The sequence below is a fragment of the Centroberyx affinis genome, unplaced genomic scaffold (assembly GCF_046629955.1).
Source record: "Centroberyx affinis isolate AG114_WGS23_722 - 3 ecotype Tasmania unplaced genomic scaffold, CSIRO-AGI_Caff_v1 ptg003916l_1, whole genome shotgun sequence".
NCBI lineage: Eukaryota > Metazoa > Chordata > Actinopteri > Beryciformes > Berycidae > Centroberyx > Centroberyx affinis.
In genome coordinates this window covers 33985-51513 of record NW_027281750.1, presented here as the reverse complement: position 1 = coordinate 51513, position 17529 = coordinate 33985, and the positions used below count along the sequence as shown (strand labels likewise).

At 43.4% G+C, this 17529-nt stretch overlaps 1 protein-coding gene across 1 annotated transcript; it reads right to left on the bottom strand.

Moving 5' to 3' along the window:
• Window positions 1–2632: 2632 nt before the first annotated feature.
• Window positions 2633–17291, bottom strand: prdm15 (PR domain containing 15). Its single transcript, XM_071541630.1, has 24 exons — window positions 17193–17291; window positions 16537–16576; window positions 16318–16411; window positions 15833–15986; window positions 15544–15696; window positions 15275–15377; window positions 15031–15114; window positions 14067–14273; window positions 13227–13427; window positions 12220–12314; window positions 12040–12127; window positions 11759–11926; window positions 11120–11214; window positions 10797–10928; window positions 10227–10367; window positions 9687–9850; window positions 8660–8739; window positions 8304–8423; window positions 8057–8188; window positions 7726–7809; window positions 6664–6839; window positions 6110–6190; window positions 5369–5590; window positions 2633–3739 (listed from the first exon to the last, which is right to left on the bottom strand). The coding sequence occupies exons 1-24, from the start codon at window positions 17289–17291 to the stop codon at window positions 3203–3205; spliced, it is 3450 nt and encodes a 1149-aa protein (XP_071397731.1). The 3' UTR covers window positions 2633–3202.
• Window positions 17292–17529: the final 238 nt, after the last annotated feature.

The following is a 17529-nucleotide window of genomic DNA, read 5'->3' as shown; positions in this document are numbered from 1 at the left end:
ATTTTGGGGAAATAGGTTGCTCCAGTGTTTTTGTAATTTGTATAATTATGAGGGAAGTGTATTGCAGTCAAGGCTGTTTTTACTATCAGGCTCAATTTTGTCATGAATCTCTTCACTTTAGGGTCTGTTGTCAGGTAGTCTGTCACTGCTGTCTCTTCAGAGTGAAATATATTTCTCATTTGTTTTGGGATTTTGTTCTTCTCACCACTTACCTCTCTTGGCATTTAAGAGTTTTATAATAGCAGGAGTAGGAGCTGCTGGTGTTTCAGTAATTATAGAATTTGGTGGTTTGTTTCTGGATATTGTTCAAAATGGATTTACAGGATTCTGCATCCAGGGTCTCAACTGGATGTTTGTCCCAACTTGTTTCAAATAACCTTCAAATAACCCAAATTTGGTTAGATGGGGTTTTTGCTGAGAAGAACTGTTTGTTCTTTGATCTTTTAGAGTATTTGCTGGACTTAGCAGCAAGCCAAATGGAAAAGCCAGCCAAATAATTCTAATAATGATAATGATTTGAATTATTAATGACAGTATTTTTTTATCCTACATGCTGCCGGACTTTATCGCCATCTACTGGAATTTTCAAAACAGCATCCATAGACAGGGGGTTTGGTTGAAGCAGTTAAGCGTTCATGTAGCTCTGTGATGAGACTTTAATACACAAACAGCTTCAAAGCCATGCGAGACAGAAACTAGTCCTGACTAAAGCATAATAAATGCTTTCATCAAAGGCCTGAAACAAGCTCAGTGAACTGCCCAGATGATACAGAGGCATCTGAGGTGAGAGAGAACAGCAAAGGTGAGAGCCGGGTCAAGAAGATGAGAAATCAACTTGGTTTCATCGAGATAATCTTGGTTTCATCTTGTTTCACACATCACACAAGTCAGGTTTCAGTTTGTGACAGTAAAAAGAAAAGTACACCTTCTAGGTTCTTGTTAGTTCTCAACACTGACGAAGCCTTGGAAACAGCTGGTGGACTGTCTGTTGCTGACAACATATTGGAATGAATTGAATCATTTGCACATTACCACCTTATTACCTTGCTTGTATCTTATAGTTTATCTGAGTTAGGTAAAACATTTTACATACTGCACAACCGAGATGAAATCCAAAACATGCCTGAGCTGAACCTTCTTATTCCCATGTGTAAATGACCTCTTCACTGTTAGTGCACTTGTTTCTCAGTCAGAAAATGTCACATTTATTTGTATTGTTCTGTGTGTGTGAAGCAAACCGTTCATATCTTTTCTCTCTAGAGGTCAAAGTTGGGTTACAACACCTGTCCCTGTTCTCTGCCATTATACAAACACTTTGACAGCTGTGTTTGAACATAACCAACATTAAACAATAATTGTAGAGCAGGCAGGTGTGAAGGCCACAGAAAAGGCCTCTAAAGCGCTGTGTGCTCATGCTCAGGGTTTATGATTAAATGTCACATCCTGTTCCACATTATCTATCATACTGCTGCTGATGCTGAGATATTTGTGTTTTTTCCCACTGCAAAGTGGCAGGCAGGTCAAACCTGTTCCTGCAATAAGAGACATGTTTTAACGGCTTGGTTTTAATGTGGTTTGTCATAAAATATTGCCATGCAATCAGATTACTGCATATCAATCTCTGACTTGCCTGATTTCATGTTTAATAAATATGAGCCAGCTTCTCTGTCATCATTCTGTCATCACTGTTTTCCTGGTTGGGAACACACCTTCACTCAGGCCTATCCTGGAAGTCATTTGCATGTATGTGTGTGTGTATGTCTGTATAATTTATGCTCTACAATTTTGTATAATCTGCTAAAAAATACTGCTACATGATGCCAAAGAAAAGACAACTTCCAGTCAGTATTCCCCCTCTAACCTCCAAACCTCCTTCACTATGTTAATGTCATTTGTGCTATCACTTTCTTTTCTACATTCCTGCACTCTGCAAATGGTTGCTCAATCTTCCTGGCTCTTTCCTGTCTAATAGTAAGCATTGCATTGCCCCCTATTGCACTTGTTTGCAGTTGCTTTAGATGCAAGTTGCTTGAAGTTGTGAGTTGCTTTGTTAATGGCAAGAGAGTGAACTGAAGTAAATACTTAATTGTTTTACAATAAGATCAGTGGCTTTCCTGAACAAGCATGTTCTATGCTTTTGTGTAGTGCAGAATATGTGTGATCACAGAACCTGAATGTGTTGTAATGCTATGTAAGTGAGAGATAAATGCTTGTATTGCACTCAGGTTCTGCTGATCACAGAACCTGAATGTGTTGTAATGCTATGTAAGTGAGAGATAAATGCTTGTATTGCACTCAGGTTCTGCTGCCTGCAGAAAAGCGACTGGCATTTGTCTGACTGACTGCAGGATAAACAGACTGGCTGGCCTGAGATCTGAGGAGATCCATAGGAATCTGAAATCTGTAAATAGACTGAGACAAATATTATTCCCTCGCTATTCCAATAGAAGTAAGTTTGCTCATGATTCAGAAGGCATTTGCACTGTGATACAGACAAACCCTGTTGCACCTTACCCTATTGTGGGCTGTTATCCTGCATGAACAAATGAAAACAGAACAATGGCTTTTTTAAGATATTTTTTTGAAAAATAACAGTACAAAATGGCTTCCAGTATTTTTTCAGACAGGTCAACAATAATTACAGTTTACTTTAAAACATTCAAAAATAAAACATTTCATGAGTTTACCACTTTTTTTCAATTTTGCAACCATCACTTATTACATAACAGGCTCTATGACTTAAATTCTTGGAAACAACCTGCTAGAACATAAATTAATTTCTTTGTTCACTGAACCAAATATCTTTTTTCAGATTTTTTGTATTTCATTTCTCAAGCAGCAAATCTATATTCACCTCGAAAACATGCATGTTTTAAAAAGGCTGGTAAGGCATTCGAATATTCAACATTTTGCTTTGGTTTCAGATGTAAATCTTCAATAGTATTAGTACCCATTTTTTTCCTTCCTGTTTTTTAACTTTAGTATTTCATTTTTAACTGCTACTTTCAAGTGTTTTGACAGTATAAAAGTGTTGTGACGACGGAAAACAAAACAAAACTTAATTTCCATTCCATTCACTTGCATGGGGCTGGATAGGCATCTGGGTGACAGTGTTCAAAGTTGTATAAAGTTTGATAAAATCTACTGTACTATCTAACAGTGTCTGTAGTTGTGAGGTGACCAGCACCTCCAGTCTGTGCTTCTAGTAGCTGAACATCTGCTGTGCGGAGCCGGTCTGCTGCTGGGGGGCGGGCGGCTGGCTCTGCCCGGGACGTCCCGGCTCCACCCCCTGGCTCTGGGCCTCCTGGCTCTCTCCCTGAACGCCCTCCGCCACGGGGGCCACCTGGGCGCCCTCGGCCGCCGGGACGGGCCTCCAGGCCAGAGTCGGGGCCTCCAGCTGGTGGCCCATGGGGTTGACGAAGGTGGTGAGGTTGATGAAGTGGGCCACCGACTGCGGCGCCGCCCCTCCGCCGGGCCCCACCGTCTCTGGGACGAGGTCGGCGGGCCGGTTGTGCAGCATGGCGGAGCCGCTGACGGTGTCGAAGGTCACGGTGAGGATGGAGTTGTCCAGGGTGAGCGGCCGGTCGCCGGCCGTCAGGTGGCCCACGGCGACGGGCTGCAGGCTGGTGAACTGGGCCGGGGCGTGGCTGGTGATGGGCGTCACCGTGATGTTGGTCAGCCCCACCGAGCTGTTGGGGGAGGAGGACGAGGGAGCGCTGGGGTCGGCCAGGACTACCACCTGAAACGACGACGTCAACACCGAGTCAGATACAGCAGGAGAACAGCAGGAGCTCGTATATAAACAGCAACTGATCTACTGACGGCATAATGGTACTGCAAAAATACAATCTGCTCTGTTGTGTAAACTGGGGGAATTTCCTTGTTGATAAAGATTTCACTTGTTTTTAAATTTACTCATATTCATCTTATCCTGCTGATGAAAATTTTGTTAGATTACTTTTCTTCAGTTTAAGCAATGACTCACTGGCGGGATTCGATCTCACTACAGTAAAGTCAAATGAAGTGAATTTCAGAGGCAGGTGACTTAACCACTCAACTATCTCAGGGAAACAGGGATTTGCTTTTAAGATGAAACTTTGTAAGACAACTTTTTCATTTAAGATGAACTCTTGCAACTCTTCAGGGATAGTTACAATAATCTTCTCTGGCAGAAATAAATAATTTTTGTCATTACTTTCATGACAAGTTTAACACTGATACATATAGCAAAAAACATTCAAACTGAAACACTCAGAATGTTTTTTCCAGCATATTTCATATTTAGAGTAGATTTAGTAGTGATTATGGAATTATTATCATTTATGTTGAAACACTATGGAGATATTAAAAAACTTCTCCCAACCTTAAAGAAAATTATTTAATTGGGTTTTTAAGCGATATGTTTAGTATATTTGAAGAAGGAAAAAAATTAAGAATTATACTTGATGTAAATTTGCTCTCTGAACTGATGAATAATGTAATAGCTTGTCAAAATGAAATAAAATATCCCTCTATATAGGTCAAAATTGTAATAAAACATGCTGATGTAATACATTTCTGGAGAATGTCACAACATCACATTATTATCCGGCGATTATGAACCTCATAAGGGGTGTAACATATTTTTACTGATGATGTAATAATATTGACCAATGCGGTAATAACTTGAGTTATTACGTGAGTCTTATTCTTACGATTAAGAATTACGTTATTCAATATGAATTATTATATTTTTTATTCTCATTTGTCTGTACCTTTTTTTTAATCTACTTTTACTGATTTATTGATTTATATTTGTTTTGTAAAGTAGAACATCATCATTTATCATTATTATTATTACTACATCATCAGTTGAAAATATGTAACATCCCTCATAAGTCATAATTGCATGTTAATGTAATAGTGCAATGTTGCAATTTAATACATTAACAGGTTTTATTACATTTTCAACCCATTTAGTGGGGCATTTTATTACATTTTGACAAGTAATTACAATATCTGGCAGCTGTTACATAATTGCTCCATGTCTTTACCACAGATTAACAAAACAACAACAACAAAAAGAAAATGCTGCTCTGAGTAAGACAGAGCCAGTTTGGTGATGAAATTATTTTACTACAACTGCATTTCATCACCGCTTCTGTGGATTTTCATTGATTTTATTTTCATCAACAATGTGTAATCAGTTACTGTTGAGCACTGCCATCAACATGATGCGCATCCCGCTCTTCAGCTCGCAACGCTTCTGCCCACATTTCCTTTATTAAATCAGTGCCACTTGTCATGTACTGAGCTTCCATTTCATGGGGCCCTCAAGAAAAAGAGATCGGACATGTTAGCATGACAAGACACAAATCTGCACACGTACCTGCTGAATACTCTGCACCGCGGAGCTCGTCTCCGTCTCGTCACCGACAATGACAGAGGTGAACTCCGTCACGGGTTCGTGTCTCGACTCTGCGAAGTCCACATACTCGTCGGACTCGGAGAACTCCGGCTCCGCCGAGGGTTTCTGCTTCTTCTTGGGCTGCCGGGACGGCCGGCTCGGCCTCTCCTGAGACAAGCCGTCTTTCTCCAGCGTCAGAGTGGGCTGAGGGAGGAGGAGGACACATCAAGACAACATCTAGTCTGTCTGCTCCCACCGGCCTCCTTTACAGCTGATATCAACATGCGTCTCGTATCCAGATTCTGTCTACATTTGATTTAGTTCGGCTACTTTTACACCCGACATTAAAATGTGTCTACGGAATACTCTCTTGCAATATTATCATCCTTTAAAAGTGACAGTAAACACACTGTCTTGCTTGTTCCTCATCCATAAGTATCATGACAATCCATTTTTGACAAGTATGTCACCATCTGAGCTGCCTGCTGCCTGTTTGATTTACTTCCTGGTTGGATCTCTGGGTAAAAGTTCATTTCTGTTTATAGACTGCGTTTACACTTTGTTATTCATGTGGCCAAATGTGCAAATCTGTCTCTGACCACCTCTAGAGGCGGTTTGGGTGATTGGATCTTCAATGCATCTTGGGTAGATTTAAACCTGGATTTTATCTAGAGTAATGTACTGTGTTCCATCACTACATGCACAAGTGTACATACTGCATACCTGTACAATGCTAATAGAAGAATCATCAATTGTCGAAGGTTCCTGAAGATCATCGAACTCATCGATTCTCACAGACACCACCTGGAGACATGAAGGAGAAGGTGAACAGCGCTTCAGGTTTCCCACTGTGGCCCTCATGTTAAATTCCATGACTTAAACATCTTTTCCTTCTTGGACAGGAGGAAGTCTGGGAATCAGAGTATGTAACCATGACACAGCATTTCTTCTGGTCTGCCTCCCTATAATAGTTTACTCATTCAGCTCCCTGCTTTGCAATTTGCACAAACATGGTCAAGTCAAGTTTATTTTTAACAGGGTTCCCACTTTGGGCCTGAAGATAAATTCCAAAAATGTGATTCCTTCCTGGTTTGTTAATGTTTTTCAGCTCAGAAAAGTTCTAAAGCAAATGAATGTGAGAAACAAGTTGTAAAACACATTATGGTAAATTTCTTCCCCTCAAAGCTTCTTATAATTCAACAAATCTACCTTTAGGATTTCACTATAATAACTAGCTTAGGTGGTAAAACACAATGGAAGGACTCGTCCCGGCTCACCTCGGGGTGCTTGCGTCGGATGTGCCGGTTCATGGAGGCGCGGGTGGACACCTTGGTGCCGCATAGGTGACACGACTGGGCCTCCACCTTCTCGTGGGTCAGGTGCACGTGCTTCTGCAGCATGTACTCCGTCAGGTACTTCTTGTCGCACGTGGAGCACATCCACGTCTTACCCACTGCAGAGGCCAACAGACAAACAGGCTCATTCAAGCGTGCCAAGTGTTTCGGACCGAGCACTAAAGTAAATGCTGCTAATAATCTGCATACTATTGGCTGGATTTTTATATTTTTCAGTCCAGTTTACAATTCCAAACATCAGTTTAGACTTTGCAATTCTTTCCCCTGAGATAAACTGTGCACCAGGGTAAGAAATTTGCTGTTTTTACCCTCTTGACCTGATTTTTTAGATGCATTTTGGTCTTTTCGGGGGCAATCTTACTGAACTTTGAAATAATACACGGCAAATAAACACTCGATTTGTACCACTAAGATTTAGTTTTAACTTCTTTCCCACTGCTGGAAACTGACAGCAGGCCTTCCAGAAGAAGATGGTGCCGTTTTCCCCTCACTGTCCCCAACAATTTTCCACCTGTCCATTGTTGAGTGTTTTCAGATATTATTTTTTTTCAGAGCTTTCTGATCAAAAAAGTTTTTTTCTGGCCCAGAACACACAGGACAAAAAAACGAAAACGGCAGGTCACATGCTCCCATCAATCACCTACAGAGGCCCATGGGGGACAGTAGTCGCATTCACATGGGAACTCAAGAAAAAGAAAAAAAAAAAAAAAAAGTGAACAGGGTAAAAGGCCAAAACTATTATTCCTAATTACCGGGAGCATTTTTTTCCCCCATCATTTGCAATTTCACACACTACAGTCTATGGAACAGGAAATAATTTCACAGTGAGTTCCCAGACCTCTTCCAAAACATTTTCATAATACTTTGTGTTTTCCAGACTTTTAAAGACTGGCAAATCGTCACCATCGTTTCCAATACTCCTCCATACTTCCCAAACATACGCAGAGCCCTGTATCATACAGCTAGCATGTAACAGACACTTGCCTGTGTGGATGAGCTTGTGTGTCTCCAGGGTCGTCCTCTCACTGAAGGTCTTTCCACACAACTCACACATGAAGTCCTTTATACCTGTGGGCAAAGTGATGCACGGCATGGGAGATATGATACATTTTATGTGAAGTTTGCACTGTATTCAATTACGGTGATAATGCCATAGGTAGCAATATAGTAATACCATGTATGTACAGGAGCAATAGACAATGTACTGTATATTGAATGCATTGGTTTTATGTACCATAACTGCTCCCACCAAGGTGCAACACACACACACACACACTTTGCCCTGCAGAGCAATGCTCCGGGGATAACAGCTCACCCGTATGTCTCTTGTAGTGTTTCAGCATGTTGACCTTTTGAGCAAACTTGCGGTTACACTCCTTGCACTCGTACTCCTTGATGCCCTTGTGCAGCTTCATGTGGTGCCGCAGAGCGTGCTTGGTCTTCATGCCTGCACAGGGAGACATCGACACGACACGGTGGGGTCACTCTCCGAACACCACCCACGTTCATTATGCTATTTACGGTAAGTATAATGAGGCGTGTTGCAACGGCGAGGACCTGACCTTTCCCGCACTCCGCACACAGGAAGTCTCGGATGTCATCGTGAACCCTGAGGTGCTCCTTCAGCATGTCCTTCCTGGCAAACGACTTGCTGCACTGGTCACAGCTGTGGCTCTTCACCCCTGGATGAAGACACACACACACACACACACACAATTCTGAGGGTGTCCTTGTCCAAATACCTCTCTGGGGGAAACTAAACTGAACGGTTTAGCATCATAGAAATACCATAACAATTTAGGTTTAGGGTGGATTTTCATTTTAAAATGTGCAGAAAACATTGCATGTAGGAATAATTAAGCAATACTCAACAAGACATTAAGGACACAGTACAACAGGATCTCAAGCCATTGCTCACCAGTGTGGATGATCTTGTGCCTTTCCAGGTTACCGATACTATTGAAGATTCGGCCACAAATTTCACATGGATGGATATACCTTCAGAACAGATTAGCAGGTTCAAAATGATTGGCATTAATTTGTACCACAGCTTGTTCATTTCATTAAACTGTCACTTTGTTTCTCTATCAGTAATTCACTTAAAATTTCCTGCATCTCTTCTATTTCAAGTTTGACCAGAGAGGACAGGCTATAATATAGCAACAGCATAAGCTTTTACACATCCTGAACCTTCCCTTTAATCATTACAGCAGAACCCAGCTGACATTCCTCTCCATCCCCTTATCCAGTGTCTAAGACTTGTAGATACACATGGTGGGGCAAGGCTAAGCAAATAAAAACAAACCCTGCTCGTGAGTAACAGACAAATATTTGTTAATTTCACATATATATTTGTTGGTCAACTGTAAAGATGCATCTGTAATGCTAACAGGCATAAAACAGGCCCACTGATTACCTTGCCAGTTAAAGTCTTATCCATGCACCTTTGATATCCTGTGACCGATAAGTCTCCCTCTTGACACAAATAAACCAGGTGACAGAATATTCCTTCCCACAGACAGAACGGTCTGCCAGCAAAAAAGTATGAAAAGATGCAGCTACCAACAACTGACTAATAGTCAAAGTCAGTGACTTCTAATACAGGGGAAAGAAATGAAAAACTGCTCGCTGCCATGTACTCAAAATGTACCCATAATGCTGTGTGAGTGCGAGTTTGCGCTGTCTGCAAAAAACAAAAATTAAATGCCACAGTAACCCCTTTAATATAGAATTTATGCCAGGCATCTGAACTGGATATCTCATAATCGGAGTATGAGCTCAACCAGGTTATTCTAACAATGTTATGTTTACATGCGTTGACCAAACCCCAGGCTGCTTGACTAACCCCAACCCTAACCACTTGAGTAACTGGTTTAACAGTGGAATTCTCCATGCATGTGAATGTAGCCGGTGACGTTATCCTTCTGTCACTCCTCCAGTCTTACTTCTGTACCGCGGGGTCGGGCAGCTGCTCCCTGTGGATGACCAGGTGAGCGTTGTAGGTGGCCTTCAGGGCGAAGTGGCGGTTGCAGATCCCACAGCCATAGCCTCTCTCCTTGTGCTGCTCCATGATGTGCTTCAGGTACTCTTTGCCCTTGGCGAATGACAGCTACAGAAACAGAGACAAAAGGGGGAAGCTCATGTGTCTGTGTGTGTGCGTCTGCCAGTGGCTTCTCCTGGAGACAGGCTATGCATTTCAAGTTTATATAAAACAACTACAACAACTACCTACTCAGACAGTCTGACCCGAGTGTCTGCCCTTAGCTGCACATATCAGAGGTCTTGGCGTATCTGCGGTCTTTATATTTGGACATATTCCTAAACTAAAGCAAGATTCTGCTCAGTTTTTGCTGTATAAAAAAAGAGGTAACTTTTATATGTTTGAAACTTATCACAATTTAATTTGTCGATTCAAATAAATTATTTTAAATGTGTGTGTTTAAGAGTGTAGGCTATCTACATGCCCATGTTAGCACAACGCTTACTTGACATTTCTTGCAGTTGTACTTGTGGTGCTCGGGGTCGTCTTCCTCTTCGTCGTCGTCCGTTTCGTCGCTGTCGCCCGCTGAAATGCCGATCTTCCTGATGAACTCCTCCCTCTCCTGTTCGTCCATCAAGGCTATGTCCTGGAAAGAAAATTATTAATTGAAATGAATAAGCTCAAAACCCGCACGGGGGAGTCTTAACGGTCATTAAATAGTACAAGGGAAAATTACATCAGATCTTTTGATTTGTAAAATACAAAAAAAAACACCGATCTGGAATATGGATGAGTCAATCCTTCCTTAAGCCAGGTGCACACTACACCACCGATTTAGGTTTTGGAGATCTGAGAGAAAACCCCCGCGTTGGAGCTAACCCTGTGCGCCCCGAAGCTTGTTAAGTTTGAGCGGGTCAGAGAGTCTTTGAGCTGAAAGGAGGCTGTTTACCGGGCTGTACAGAGATCTCAGGTTTCTCCACAGTCGTGTAGTGTGTGCTGGGCATTAGCCGGGTACTGAGGCACCTGCGAGGTTTCAGAGTGCGGTGGAAACTCTCCTCTCTCTGCAGCATCTCACCTTGAAGTGAACGTGGATGTGGTCTCTGAGGACGTCCACGCGGAAGAACTTGCGGCCGCAGATCTCACAGGTGTACTTCTTATCTCCGTGAGTCAACAGATGCTTGTTCATGTTACTCCTGCAGGAGAACACCTGCGCACACACAGACACACACACAGACACACACACAGACAAACACACACACACACACACACACACACGTCACCGATGAAGTGCTGTGTACACCCATGGTGCATTTTTTCCTGCTGGATTTATGTTGAGTCATTTGACTCGCTGCCATGAGCTCCATTAATCTTGGACTTTGTGCTGAGCGGGGCGCTCACCTTGCCGCAGATGGGACAGGGAGACGGCTCCTTCCTGTACTTGGTCCCTTCCTCTCCGTTGGCCTCCAGCTCCTCTCTCTTCATTTGCTTTGGACCTGTACAGACGCATGAAGTTTTAGTACAGACAACTTGAAGCCCGGCAGAAGAAATACGGTGACTTGAAGGTGTGGTTTAATGCAAAATGGAGTTCTGTGCAATAATAATAGTTTCATATTTTATAAGCTTGTGGCAGATGCTGGATTTTTACATGAATTATGCTTCTGCCATGTGTCGTGTCTCCAGTTTGGAGAGATTATGTTTGGGTGAAATTATAATCAAGCCCCTCAATGTTAGACCTCACTGTTTGAGGTCAGTCATATTAGGCTACGTACCATAATAGCATGTTAGAGATCATGCTCTGATTGGATCAATATAAACTACTTTATTGTATCTATCTTATTGTATCTATACAAACATGAAGTTAATATTCCACACAGTGCCACGATTCCCCTAATTGGCTCTTAATGAAAGGAGTAAAACGAAAATGAAAACTAATCTAAAACTAACCAACACTCTTAGATCTAACTAAAACTCGACTGAATCAGCGAGTGGAACTGAACCTTCGATGGGAGTGAAAGCATGAGAGGGTGAAGGCCTCACCCACGCCGTGCCGCCTGTGGTGCTCCTGCATGACGTCTTTGCGGTAAAACATCTTGTTGCAGATTTCGCAGGAGTAGAGCTTCTCGCCGTGCTTCTTCTTGTGCTTGGACAGGTTGCTGTTGGTGGAGAAGAAGCGCGAGCAGATGTCGCACTGGAACGTCTTGTCATCTGGAGATAGAAGAGGAGAGAATGAATACACTCAGACCGGCAGGGAATCAGAAACAGGGAAAACACAGAAACAACAACAACAACAGCAGCTGAAAGTCTAGACTTCATCCTACCTGTCCTGCAGTTGTGGCACTTTAAGGCATTTTCCAGGCGAAAGGATTTCTCACATGTGTTGCACTTATATTTGTACTCCAGGTCAGGCTGTCGGGTGCACATAAAATAAGACATTAAAACATAACAGTCGGTAGGTTAATTGATGAGCTCTAAGGTAGTGCTGCAGTGGGATCACCCACCATATTCTTGCTGTGCTTGTAGGAGATGTGCTGCTTCAGGCTCTCCTTGCGGCTGAACAGCTTGTCACATTCATCACATTTGAACAGTTTATCGCCTGGAAAAGAAAACAAAGGGATTAAAAACAACCGCTATATATCCATTTTTGAGTCGCTGGTATCTGACATTTTGTGACTCAATACTTCAGTGATATACGATCCTCGTCGGAATAGTGATGTATTATGTGGGCAGCGGTCTCTAGTTGGCTGTAAATTTCAATAATATTCCGTATTCAGCTGTATTTTTCTATCAGAGTGGGTGTCAGGTCTGGTAGTAGTGAATGTAAAGTGAATGAGCAACACTTCCTCCTCCCTCAGCGACTACCCTCAGCTTGCCATTGATCAAGGCACTTGACCCCTAACTGCTGTGGCTGCACTGGGCAGCTCCCAGGTGTGAAGGTGAGTAACTGTATGAAACTAAAAGAGCAAGCATGCTTCATTGACTTTCATTAAGTAAAGGTTTATAGTTGTCAAAAGATGGGTCTCTTATTATGGACTGAAACTCAAGCCCTAAAGGAGGAGGGAGAGCACTTTTAAGAGAAGACCTTTAAGAGTTTAATGCTACCTGAGCTTGAATTTAACACCAATTTAAAAAACACAAAATAAAGCAACAAAGCTGGCAAAATTTCATACAATTAATGAAAGGTCTGAGACGATAGATAGGCAGTATAAGAAAAATCGTTAAGGGCCATGAAGTCCAGTTGTGTTTAGTAAGGCAAATACGATGGAGGAAAAAAAAAGTTTTGGATATTGTACTACTACACTGTTCTATTAATCCAAAAGTGCACATGCAACACAAAGAAACCTGTCATTGCAGAGCAAAAAACAAGACTTCTAATGACTGTATTTAAGACATTGAAGCACTTTATAAAAGGCCTTCAATTCAGATAACGTATTTCAAGATACTCGTCAGACTTTTTAAGGACCTGCAGACTCCTTGTTAACAATCAGACAGAAGTGTCACCATGTACCGTGGGATCGGGTGTGCCTGTTGAGGTTGCTGCTGTTCTGGAAGACCTTGCCGCAGATGGTGCAGCGGTAAACCTTCTTGTGCTCCCTGGTCTTGTGCCTCTTGAGGACGGCCACCCCGTCTGAGCCGATCAGCAGGCTGCTTCTCTCCGCTGCGGCCTCGCCTCCCGCCGGGGACGAGCTCTGCGCCGGGGGCTTCACATCTGCAGCGACATCCAATGAAGTTAAATTACCCAAAAGGTGTATCTCACACCCATCCCCGGATTCACTTTCAGTAAGTTAGTTGTCCTCCTCTCAGGTAAAGTCGATACGCACTAAACTAGCTAATATACAGTAGCTTACACAGGGACGAAACATTAAAGATCCCTGTGGGGAAAATGGGTTGTTGGAGCATCTAAAAGGATACAGGAGAGCAAACGCAGGATCAAAAGGGGGGTATTAAACATAACACAACCTATAATTTCAACAGTAGAACATATTAACTAAAAAGAAGAGAAATGGCACAGAAGTCTCTACTCTTACACACTGTGATGTTCAGTGTATTCCTGGAGTTATTTTGTGATATGTGTTATAAATTATTTTTTTGGTGTTTTTGGCCACTTTCCCTCAACCTGCCTCATCTACTTCTACTTCAGTTAGTGATTTCCTGGTCTACCTGCCTCTTCTATGATGGATTTCTCCCTGTATGATTGTTGAAAGTCTCTTGGTGCAAAATGGTGAGTCTAGAAAGAAGCCCCCACCGATGTTTTAGGTGGATGAAAAATGTTTCTCTTTTACATCAGTGTTTTTAGGGTGGATTCATCCTTCGACCACGATGCGGAGCAGCCTGTATCGTCGCTCACCTTTGTTTTTCCTGGCAGCGGGTGTGGCTCCGGGCCTGCGTCCCTTGGCTCTCCTCCCCCTGCCCGGCCCTCTCTTGGGGGCCGGCTGAGCCGCGGGCGGGCCGTCCTCGTCGTCGGGGGTGACCGGGCCGTCCTCCTGGGGCAGGAGCTGGTCCGCCGGGAGCACCGTCACCGTCTTCGCCTCCTGAAGGTGACTCAGCAAGTGGCCTGCGATCGACAGATGGAAAGTCTAACGTGTAAGCATGACACGGCATTTCTTCACGCCTGTCTCGGATAGAGCAGGTTACTCATTCCGGCTCTGGAATTTGTACAAACTCAAGTCAGGTTTATTTATACCAGAGGTTTCCCATTGTGGTTCTGATGTAAAATGCCATGACTCTTCCATGACTTTCCATAAGTGATTCCTACAGCTTCTATGACTTAAACATGCTATTCTTTCCTGTTTTGTTAATGTTGTTTTTCAGCTCATAAAATTATAAAAGGGGTCAGCAGTCTGGTTTCCACTGCAGTTGGGGTCACTCTGGAGAAAAACCATCTAGTGCAATGTGTAACATACCTTCTGGTATATTCCTATGATCCATGTGTAAAATTACATCTTCCCCAGAGAATTTATCAAATTCCCTGACTGGAATAAACCTCTCGATGATATTCCAGGAATTCTATGATGCTTTTAACCAACACTTTAGTCACAAAGACAAAAACAAAGCACACAAAAATAGATAAAAGATAAGGGAAAACAGGGCCTGAGCTGTGTGTCTGTGTGTGTGTTTGTGTATATATGAGAGAACAGGGCAATACACGGGCAGCCTGAAGGAGAAGTTCCACCGTACACTGTGATGAATAAATGGGTCTTGAATAAAAATCCCACAAATAATCACAGCTCTGAGGTTGTCTTCCCTCTTTATGGCGCTGTAATGTGTTTTATGATGCACTGAATGGAGTGTCTTGTTCTGAATGAACCTACCTGCATTATTTTCTTCAACCACTGGGGGCATCAGGGCTCCAGCTGTCTCTGAGGTCTCTGGCTTAGTGGATGGAGACAGCAGATCTGAGAAGGAGAGAGAGAGACACTAGTAAAAAAACAAAAAAACAAAAAAACTACTAGATACAACCGCACTTTTACCTGTTTGTGTCATTCGTTTCATCTCAATCATTTATAGGGCTGCCACTGGATGGTACAACAGCATCAGTGCTATGATGTCACCTACCGGGTGCTGGCGGTGGGGCTGGAGGCCTCAGCATGGGCTTCTCCATCTTCTTGGCGTAGAAGGCGCCGTACCAGACCCTCAGCTCCGTTCCTGGCAGCACATCCTGGAACAGACACAGCACAGGCAATTTCCCATTAGAAATGAACAAGTTGCATGTCCTAAACCCCTCCCCTGAAATCCTGGAAGAACACATGCTAGAGGAGGTCGAAGGAAATCATCGAGGCTGATTGAGAAAAGGCTCGGGTGGGGCTACAGGAGGAAAGAGGTACCTGGGAGGTGTTGAAGAACACCTCGTCGTCCTGCTGGTAGGCCGTCAGATTCTGGTGTGTGTGGTCGGTGGCGGGCCGCACCAGCATCATCCAGTTGCAGTCTTCCTCGTTGGCGGAATCGAAACACACCACCACGCCGTCCTTCTGGAAGATCTGAAGAAGAAAAAGAAAAAAAATCAGATAAATGTGAACAAAAAAACATGAAAATCACATCCTCGTACATTAGAGTAAACACTACTTCTACAGCCTTCTGCTCATGTAAGCTTGATCGGGATTCCGTGGGTCGCACCTTCAGAGGAAACGGCCCCTCTCTCTCCAGGTGGGGGACCCTCTTAGCCTCGAAGGGCCCGAACCTGGTCCTCTTGACCAGCCGCCGCTGGACAAACACCCCCTCTGCCCCGTCGGGCACCCCTCTGATCTCCAGGCTGTTTGGCAGGGAGGACCTGAACAACACAGGTGTGTAAAAAACATCATACGCAAAAATCATAAAATAATTTTCATAGCCTTGCCTGGTCGTTTCTTCATAAATGTATATCACCTTAAAGAAGCTAGTGCTATGTGACTCCAATACCACTATATACATAACAGAATACAGCACAATAAGGTGATACTAAAGCCTTTCTGGTTTCATTTCCCGCCTCCACAGAGAGGTCAGAGGTCAGGCTCAGCCACAGAACAGCTGTTAGGGATTCAGTGCCTTGCTCAACGACACTTCAGCTCAACCGCCGTGACTGTGAGTTCAATTCCAGTCGGTCCTGTGAGGCGCTCACTCACCGAGCTCTGCTGAGGACGAAGGAGTCCTGGACGGTCACCAGGGGTCCCAGTTCAGGACACTCAGAGTCGTGGTACTGGCCACAGTCCTCGCACCCTGGGACGACACACCAAGACGCATCAGACAGGTCATCACATCATAGGCTAGTCTGTCTCTGTCACACACACTCTCACAAACACACACACACACACACTCTCATATAGAGTTGGATTCATACTCACAGATAAACTCATCTGGCGTCTGCTCAGCCATTATCCCAACCTACAAATTGAGGAATAGATAGTTTATAGCATGGTAGTAATGGCAAAGGATCAGGAATAGGAGGGAATGAGTCATGGCTGGCTAGCAGCTAGTCATATACAAGATTTGGTAAATAAATGTGTATTTATATGAAGGAAATATGACTTTTCAGCGTGTATAAGTATAAAATTGCTCCTCCAAGCCAGCACACTCATTTTATCTGGGACACTTCAGCTACACTCAATGCATCAGCCCTTCTGGCAAAAACAGTGGTGTAATATGACAACATTAACTGTTTTATGGTATAAGCTATACAATCGGTGAATGCATAACGTATGCACTCCGGGTAGGAGAAGGGATCCAGGATTTCAGTGGATTCCCAAACTCTAGCCGGGTTTTAACTCCGATCTCGGAGGCTCCTCTTCAGTAAAATGTAACAAAGAACAGTCGGCATGGCGGATGGACCGGAGACGCAAACCTCCAAACCGGAGTCGGTGCTCTTCAACGCCAATACGTCGGGAATAAAGGCGGCTCGGGGAGATTCAGAGCGAACCGTTCAAACCAGCTGCACGTTTTCTACGGCATTGCGTCGCCGTTTTTTGGAAAGTCGGTGTAAATTGGTGGGAAAACACGTTACCTCTTCTGCAAAAGACCACTCATTTATCGAATCCTGACTCCGGGTTCCAATCCGCTCCAGAAACGGCGCAGGACCGGAAACGAGCCGCGCGCGGTGCATTATGGGGAGTGTAGGCTTGTTAGAGTTCTCGAGGTTTTTGCAACCATGTGTAGCATGTGTAGCGTAGGTGCGTTAATTGAGTAAACCATAAGGAATGACAAAGACCTTGAATGTAATTTTACTACTTGCCACAAAAAAACCCAAAACCTGCTTATATCCACTAAAGATCTGTGGACAAGTGGAGCAATGACTGATGACTGACCAAATGTTACTGTTATTTTTACAGTGCGATAAATTA

Excerpts from the sequence above, each read along its gene's own strand:
- prdm15 (XM_071541630.1), bottom strand. The coding sequence starts at position 17,291 with ATGCACCGCGCGCGGCTCGTTTCCGGTCCTGCGCCGTTTCTGGAGCGG. Across the intron at positions 16,412-16,536 it reads GACGCCAGATGAGTTTATCT|GGTGCGAGGACTGTGGCCAG; the intron begins GTGAGTATGAAT and ends GTGTCGTCCCAG. Across the intron at positions 9,851-10,226 it reads ACAACTGCAAGAAATGTCAA|CTGTCATTCGCCAAGGGCAA; the intron begins GTAAGCGTTGTG and ends CTGTTTCTGTAG.